Source organism: Fukomys damarensis, unplaced genomic scaffold (assembly GCF_012274545.1).
Source record: "Fukomys damarensis isolate Sample0158 unplaced genomic scaffold, DMR_v1.0_HiC HiC_scaffold_24, whole genome shotgun sequence".
Taxonomy (NCBI): Eukaryota; Metazoa; Chordata; class Mammalia; order Rodentia; family Bathyergidae; genus Fukomys; species Fukomys damarensis.
The window spans coordinates 4377621-4386149 of NW_022900936.1; the positions used below are offsets into that span (position 1 = coordinate 4377621).

At 48.4% G+C, this 8529-nt stretch overlaps 1 protein-coding gene across 15 annotated transcripts in view; it reads right to left on the reverse strand.

Moving 5' to 3' along the window:
• The window catches only part of Hsf2bp (heat shock transcription factor 2 binding protein), a 70985-nt gene that overhangs the window by 15931 nt on the left and 46525 nt on the right, over positions 1-8529 (reverse strand). Inside the window, exons 8-10 of one of the 15 annotated variants that reach the window (XR_004518819.1) lie at positions 7733-7909; positions 4658-4850; positions 3369-4028 (exon numbers count right to left, since the gene is read on the reverse strand). The exons of 12 other annotated variants lie outside the window; for them this stretch is intronic. Coding sequence is in view for 1 of the 3 variants with exons in the window: in XM_033768179.1 (XP_033624070.1) it covers positions 7905-7909 (5 nt within the window). In the remaining 2 variants the exon portion in view is untranslated. Of the gene's footprint in view, positions 1-3368; positions 4029-4657; positions 4851-7239; positions 7454-7504; positions 7910-8529 lie in introns of those variants that run through there. 2 more of the 15 variants (XR_004518820.1, XM_033768179.1) reach the window with 2 other exon arrangements.

Genomic DNA, 8529 nt, shown 5'->3' on the forward strand with positions numbered 1-8529 from the left:
TGCTGCAAGGGCCCTTTAAAAAAAAAAAAAAAAAAAAAAAAAAAAAAGGACAACACTCAGGATGCTGAGGCAGGAGGATCACCTGAGTTCAAGAGTTAAAGGCTGTTTTGGGTAACATAGGGAGATGCTGTTTCAAATAAAGAAACAAACAAGATAATGCCGGTAAGGATGTGGAGAAGAGCGAACCTGTATACACTGCCGGTGGGAATGTAATTTGATAAAGTCACTATGAAAAAGAGCATGGAGGTTTCTCAAAAAACTAAATAGAATTACTGTCTGATCATTTGTGATCACACAGCACACCCAAAGGAAATACAATCGGGATCTGGACAAACCCCCACGTGCACGCCCAAGTCTAAGACAGGTAAATAACACACGCGTCTACCAACAAACTGATGGGTAAGGAAACTGTGCTTTGTCAGTACAATGGAACAGTATTCAACTTCAAAAAGGAAGAAAATGTCAGCCATGGCGGCACGTGCCTCTAATCCCAGCACTGGAGGAGGCCGAGGCGGGAAGATCATCAAGTTCACACAAGCCCAGTCTGGGCAACTTAGTGACACCTTGTCTCAAAATTTAAAAATTTAACAAGAGCTGGGGATGTAGCTCAGTGCAAAGGCCCCGAGTTCAGTGGGCAAAGCAAGTGACATAAGCCAGACACAGATGTAAACAGCGCATGAGCTCACATGTGAAATCTAAGAGCCAAACTCGCAAAAGCAGAGTACAACAGAGCAGCCAGGGGAGCAGAGTACAGGACCTGGGGAGATGGAGGTCAGAAGGCACAGACGTCAGCTGTGCAATCTTACACGCAGTGCCCACAGCTAACACTACTGAATTGTACACGTAAAGCATGCAGAGGGTGCGTCTCATGCTGTCTTTTTACCAAATTGGAAAAAAGGATAAAGGGAGCAGGAGGAAACCTCAGGAGGTGAGGGATGTGCTCGTGGCCGTCACGGTGGTGATGGTTTCCAGGTGCACACTTACCCACAAACTCAGAAGAGTGTGTGAACTAAACCTGTGCAGCGTTCAATGTGCCGACTGTGCTTCAGTAAAGTGGTTGCAAAGACAATTAAACCTACTCACAAGAAACGTACAGTCTAGCTGCAGATGACAGGTGGTCTTAAAACAAGTAAGGAGTGAATGCTCTGTCTTCTCCAAACAAAACGGACCCTGAAGTCGGAGCGTGCCACATGGGGCAGGGCAGCGGGCGGCAGCCTCTAAGAGGGACAACGGGAGCCGAGCCTGGGGTCAGCCAGGACGAGACAGGCAGAATGCGGAGTGCACGCACAGGAGACGCGGGAGGCCAGCCAGCGAGAGGCGCAGCGCCCAGGGGCTTCTGTACACAGGCACTGGGTGCGCCCCCTCCCTCCCCCTGGGCAGCGGAGGGAAGAGCTGGGACAGGCGCATGGCTCTGAAACACCACACCCGGGCGTACACTCGGGGCTGTGCTCGTGACATGCTCCTTCAGTCCCGAGAACTTCCTTTAGTCTTTGTGTAAGGAAGGTCTACTAGCAATACAATGACTCCGTCTTTGTTCATACAGGCCTGTATTTTGGCTTTTGCCCTCTTTTTTTCTTCAACACTGGGAGTTGAATTCAGCGTATTGTATATGCTAGGTAAGCACTCTACCACAGAGCCATATCCCCCAGCCCTCTTTATTTTTTTCTGAGACAGACTCTTGCAAAGTTGCCTAAGCTGGACTTATTCTTGCAAACTTCTTGCCTCATCCTCCCAAGTAGCCTGGATTACAGGTATATACCACCTTGCTTGGCTTGAGCTTCATTTTTGAAGAATAGTTTGGCTAGATAATGAATTCTTGGTTCTCTTGAGACTATTTCATCCCTCTATGGTTTCTGGAGAGCAGAAGCCACACACACACACACACACACACACACACACACACACACACACACGCACAATTTTGAGACAGGGTCTATGTAGTTCAGCTGGCCCTGCTTTCACTCTATTGCCCAGATTGACCTTGAACTCACAGATCTTCCTGCCTCACCCTCCCAGGTCCTGGGATTAGAGGTGTGCACTGCCACATCAGGCGGTTAGTCTTATTTGCGGCTTTCTTACACATGGCTTAAAGATTTTCCTATTTCTTCAACAATTTGACTATGGCGTGTCTTGGTGCAGATCTGTTTACCCTACTTGGAGTACACTAACTTTCCTGGACATATGAGTGTTTCTCAACAAAAGTAGGAGGTTTTCAGACATGTCCAAAAATAAATATATTTTTTTACCTTCCTTCCTTTTTCCCCTTCAGGGACCAGTGCATGTATGCGGGCATGCTTGATATCCACGGTCTCTCACTTTTCATTCTGTTCTTTAGACTGCCTTAAACATGCTGACTGTTCCTACCCCCATCTCAGATCTGCTGTTGAATCCACCCAGTAATATCCATTAATTTCTGTTTTTGGTTATTCTCTCTTGTAACTGTTATTTTCTCTGGGTTGTTTTGGTTTCTCAAATTCTTAAAGTGGATATTTAGGATACCAATTTTCTGCTTTTTTTCTTTTCTAATACAAGCATTTAAATAAATAAATAAACTTTTAGGGCTGGGAATTTAGCTCAGCGGTTCTACCACCTGCCTTGCAAATGCAAGGTCCCAAGTTCAATCCCCAGTACCCTGCCAAAAAAGAAATACATAAATAAACTTTCCACCAAATACTGATTTAAATGCATTTCGTCAATTCTGATATGTAATATTTTCACTATATAACCAAAAAAAATTTAACTTCTATTGTGATTTGCCCTTTTACTTAACTTGTACGTGTGGGATTTTACTGCTCTGTTACTGATTCCCAGCTTCCTCCCATGGTGGCCAGAGAAGCCACTCCACGTGTTCGGGGCACGGGCAGTGTGCTCCCGACAGGGAAAAGTGAACTTTTTCCCTAATCATTCACATCCTTGTCGACTCTTTGGTCTTTCTGATGTTAGTCACCATCTGAGGAGTGTTAAAATCTCCCTAATCACGGGGGACTTGTGAATAGTTTCTTCTATTTCTTTCAGATTTTCTTATTCGAGATTGTGTTAGAAGGTATGGGTATGTTATCCTCTCCAGGTGAACAGAGGAGAACCTACCCTATGTATGTATACTGTGTAACTGAGGGCACTCTGTATGTCCCCCCCACACACATTACACACTTGCTTTCAGGCTTGGTCTCATCTTACACCGAGATTGCTCATGTGTAAGAAGTCCATTCTGGGAATACTGCCTCTTAACTGGGTCATTCAGTCCGCTGTATTTACCATCACTGAATGTGTTTGGATGTGTCTTATGTTTTTATTTTTGTGTTTCTCTGCTCTCTCTTCTCGCCATTCTTTGGCTCATTTTCACATTCCACTTCATGCTATAGAAATGGTGTAGGAACACACTCTCTTCTATCACCCCAAGCCATGCTAGAAAATTCAAAGCCGTAACTGTAGGAGCCTAACGCGAACCTCTGCTTTCCTCTCTGCCTGGAAGGACCTCAATACCACATGCGCACTTGCTTCCTCCCAGCCTGCGCGTCTCTGCCCCTGGTGTTTCCGCTCTGTCCCTGGCTCCTGCTGGGTCTGCAGTGATAGCTCTTCAGACCCAGCACAGGTCAGCCCCTCTGAGACCATCACTCTTACAAGGTCGGGTCTCCCCCGGCCACCCTCCTCCAGGACACCCCTTGGAACCACTCAGCGGGAGCCGACTCTGAGTTTCGTTTGTCCGAAATGTCTTTATTTCACCCTAGCTCTTGAAACACGAGGGAAGGGCAGACGGGTCTGGCTGGTACATGTCTTCCCTTACAGCAAGAGGCTGTCAGTCACACCGGTGCCTTGAAGGCGGCAGCTCCGAGGACCTCCTCCATCTTTATTCTGCCCTCCTCACGGTGCTACGTCCAGCTGTAGCTCTCTCTTGATTGATCCTGCTTACAACCACGTGAGCTTCTCATTAAGGCTTGTGTTATGGCTTGGTTCTCGACGTCCCCTCAAAGCTTCAGGTGGTCACAGGTGGTTTTTTTCAGAGATGGCTGAGTCTAGAGTGTGTGACGCTGGGATTAAGGGCATCTGATTACTAAACCAGGACACTGATTGGTTCGGCACCGCCCTAAGCCCTGGTAGTCTGGACAAAAGGGGCAGAAAGACGCTGTTAAGGTCCCTTGTCACTTTTGTTACTGTATGGATGCCATGAACTGTTTCTCCTCTGTGGTGCCCCCTGCCATGTGCCACCCTGCCTCGGAGCCACGGATTATGGACTGAAACCTCTGCAACCTGGGCTAAATAAATGCCTTCTCCTTTAACTTTGGGTGTCACGTATTTTGTCTCAGCAATGAGAGAAAAGTACCCAAGACAGGTTGGTTTCTGCATCAGTGTGGGCAATTTCCCAGCCTTTATCTCTTCAAGGGTTGCTTCTGTGACATTCGCATTCCTATGTGTCCAGAACACAGACTGTGGTAGGATGAGTTCTTAGTGTATCCTCTGCATCCCTCGCCTGCTCAAAGCTTCCACCTCTGTCTCTTTGCACTTTGCTTTACATAATTTCTGCAGATCGATTTTATTATTATTTGACTGTGTACAATCTGCTGTCGAATTGACCTAATGTATAATTGCAGCTAATTCTAATGTTCATTTCCAGAAACACAAGTTGATCCTTTTTTCAGATCTCTTACTCTTTACTCACAGGCCAATCCCTTCTGGGTTCTGTTTTGGTTTTGGTTCTTGATGCAGGGGATCAAAGCTGGGGCCCAGTATATGCCGGGCACACGCTGTTCCACTGTGGGGCGCTCCCACCTGTGGCACCTCCTGCAGGTCTGATGATGCAAGCCTGCCATTCCTGCTGCCGGTCACTGGCGATGTCTGTCCCTCTTCTTGTACTGTTAAGATCGGAGCATGGGCCCTGGAGTGCTATCTGTAAGAACTCTTTAAGGACTTGGCTGAAGTCAAAGAATCCTCCAGAAAGAATTTGCATTTTCTCTAAATGAGACCTGTATTAGTCAGGGTTCTGCAGAGAAACAGAACCAAGAGGAAGTGAGAGTGGATGAACGGATGACTGGCAGCTGGAGAGATGGGGAGATGTGTAATGAAGATTGGCTCACACAATCACAGGCCACCAAGTCCCAAGGTGTGGAGCCAGCCCGCCAGCTGGAGACTGGAGCTGGAGGGGAGCTGATGCGCAGTTCCAGGCTGAACGCCCGAAGGCTGGAGAACCAGTGAGAGCTGTTTCCTTTGGACTCTAAAGGCAGGAAAACAGTGTCCCAGCGCAACATCCAAGGAGGAGGGAGCTGCCTCTTACTCCTCCTTTCTGCCCCACTCATGCTGTCAACTGACCGAGCAAGGCCACCACATCGGGGAGCACGATCCACTTCCTCCGGTCCACTGATGCCAGCACTAATCTGTCCCCAAATACCCTCAGGACACACTAGAACATCTCGCCAGATGCCTGGACACCCCACGGCCTCAGAAGACTGACACAGAATCCACCAGCACAGGGAACACCCAGTGCTTGGCTCTAAAGCTTCAGACCACTGTGTATCAGCCTCTGCTGGTCAATGCGCAGGAGGACCCCACTGTGGCAGCACCAGAGGTCAAGGCAAGTGGCTCTCCCCAGGCCCTCGGGGCTGGGGGCGGGTCTTTGCCTTGCCCTTACACCACAAGAAGCACCCTTGGCAGCTCCCGGTTAGGCTGTGGCTGGGTGGGACCCGGCTTTGGTCCTGTTCCCTGTGCCCTGTGGACCATGAACACTAAAGGCCAAGTTTGAGCAAGAAGCTCAGCTCTTGTGAACCTCTGTCCTCCCACTTCTGTGTGGCCTCACTGCTCAGGGTGTAATTACCTCTTTTGCTAGCTCCCGGGAACATTTTTAAAATGTTTTCTGCCCCCCCACCCAACACCTCGCTCAGTGAGGAGAGCTGCATGGGTGGGCTCCCTCACACCTCCACTCCTCAAGTGTGCTGAAACTGGTCACTGCCTCGTACCACTCGGACGCCGGACGGTGCGTGCCTCTGTGCCCACTCAGCGCTGCAACGCAGGCAGGAAATGCGGCACCATGGCTGCGAGGGCAAGCCTAGCGCTGTCTGCAGCGGTTACATAACATGTGGTCGCCATCCCGATACACTCTGTCCTCGTCAGCTATTTGCTAGAGTTCTGTGCCAGTTTTGTGGCTTAAGAGGAATGTGAAGAATCTGGGCCAAGCCTGGGAAAAAGCCAGCCACGCAGATGGACAAGAGAAGGAAAACAAAAGGCAGCAAAAGTTAGCAGGAGTGAGAGGATCTGGTCAAGGGTGAACAGCTGGTTCTAAAGACTGCATCACGGAGTTATCTAGGCAAAGCAAGATACAGGGCAATAAGTTTCCACTGCAGCACAAATACTCAGATTAGATATAAGATGGAAAATGAACACCTATGTGATACCTACTGTTGTCAGGTATTGAGACCCAGAGGTAAATATTCCCACTTTACAGATCAGAAAAGCAGGATTCTCAAATGTTAGTTATGTACAAAAGTGGTCACTCAAATCCGGGTTTAATGAATTCTTTACATACATCAAACCTCCTATAATCCCAGCATTCAGGAGGCTGAGGCAGGAGGATCACTGTGAGTTCGAGACCAGCCCAGGCTAGTGAATTCCAGGTCAGTCTCAACTACATAGTGAGACCCTGTCTCAAAGACAAGACAAAACAAAACAAAACAAAACATCAAACCTGTGTTCTTTACATACCTCAAATTTCCCAACAAGGCAAATGGAGAAGTAGGAATTCACTGTGAGGGGTTAAAAAAGAATTTTCCTCCAGATCTTTTAAAAATGAAGAGATTATTAATAGTCTAGTATATTTCATCAAATCCATCTAACTAAAAGCAACCAGTTTTCAAATTCTCTCCTGGTCCTAAACAGTCGTGGCCACCCAGATCCTGAAAACATCATTGCCAGTGCCAAGGAGCACACAATATTTTTCAGGCAACAATTTTTGTTCCTATTTCTCTATTCTATGATAAAATACATATTCACCTTTCTAAAACACATATAAAATTTTGGATCAAACTTAAAGTAATTCCATACATAACTAGCTGTCAAACACCCTAGGCCTGAGGCCTTGTTTTATTTGACTCAGCATGAAGAATTACAAAGATAACATGCAGGAGGATCTGGCAATGGGTTTGTGGGATGCCGGCTATGCTCACTGTCTTCAAAGGAGTTATTTTCTTATCTGCATGGCTAAGAAAGCCAGCGAGGCTCTGGAAGCAGAAAGCCGCACGCAGACAACTTGACAACACCCATCTGCTCCGTGACTCAGGTGAAGGGGAAAGTCCCGCCACATCAAAGAGCACAGTCCCTAGTGAGTGTCAGGGTGGAGCACTCTTGGCTAAAAGCTTGCGTATGCTCCTTTTCTGAGAAGCAAACAGCTTGAAGAAGGCTGCCAAGGGCTTGCTGGCGGCAAGGCAGCCCAAATAGACTCAGGTACACTGTTTCAGGGCCGCTGTCCCTGCAAAACCAAGCGAAGCCTGAGCCTTGCCTGGAACAAAGGGTTCCACCCAGAGGCCCTGTCTGCCAGGGGAGTCCAGGGGCAAGGTGAGGGGTCAGGGCTGAGCCAGGTAGCCTGAGCTCAGTGCCCTCAGAGGCAGGCTGTTTGCCAGTGTGCAAGACCCTGGGCTCTATCCTCAGCAATGCCAAGAACAAAACAAAACAGACAAAAGACAGCAAGCAGCTTTGCCTCTGTGTGTCTTGGCCTCTCATCTACGAAAGAGAAACGGGGATGCCTCACCCAGCCTTGAAGCGGCCGGACAGGGAGCACACGCGATGGACGCACAGCCGTGACTCAGCTGGGTCTTCTCATCCAGTGGCTCCACTCCTGAACCTGCCACTCTGCCTGTGCGAGGCCCAGCAACTCCCTCCGACTCCACGATCCAGAGAGGAAAAGCTGCTTGATCAAGTATTCAACCTGAGGGTGGAGTACACGTTTAGGCCCTGCACCTGCCCTGGAAACATGGGATGTCTGCGGTTTGCCCCCGTGTGAGCTAACAAGGGACCTGCTATAGTTTGACGTTGGCAGAAAACATAGATTTTTTTTTTTTGAGGTACTAGGGACTGAACCTGAACCCAGGGCCTTCACACTTAGCTACATTCCTAGCACTTCTTAAGAGTTTACTTCTTCAGTTTTAATTTTTTTTTTTTTTTTTTTGAGAGAGAGGCCCTTGCCAAATTGCAAAGACTGGGCTCAGCCTCCCAGAGTGCTGGGATTACAGGCATGCACCACTATGCTGGCAAGACATGGATTCCTGAGTCTGAGACAAAGAACTTCCTACCCACAACCATGCCAGAGAGCTACTCAGCATGTGCCACTCAAGACCCAGTGCAACAGGTCCACCCAGGCTGGGGCTGCGTCACAGCACAGGACGCCACTGCCAGGACAGCCAAATCCCATAGCACAGGTGGAGAGTCTGCCTGCCTGGCTCAGAAGGCTTGCCCCGTGCCCTGGGAGGAAATATCTCGCAGCTCAGTGTAAAGGCTCTGGATTCAATCCTCAGGACTGCAAGACAAAAAAAAAAAAAAAAAAAAAAA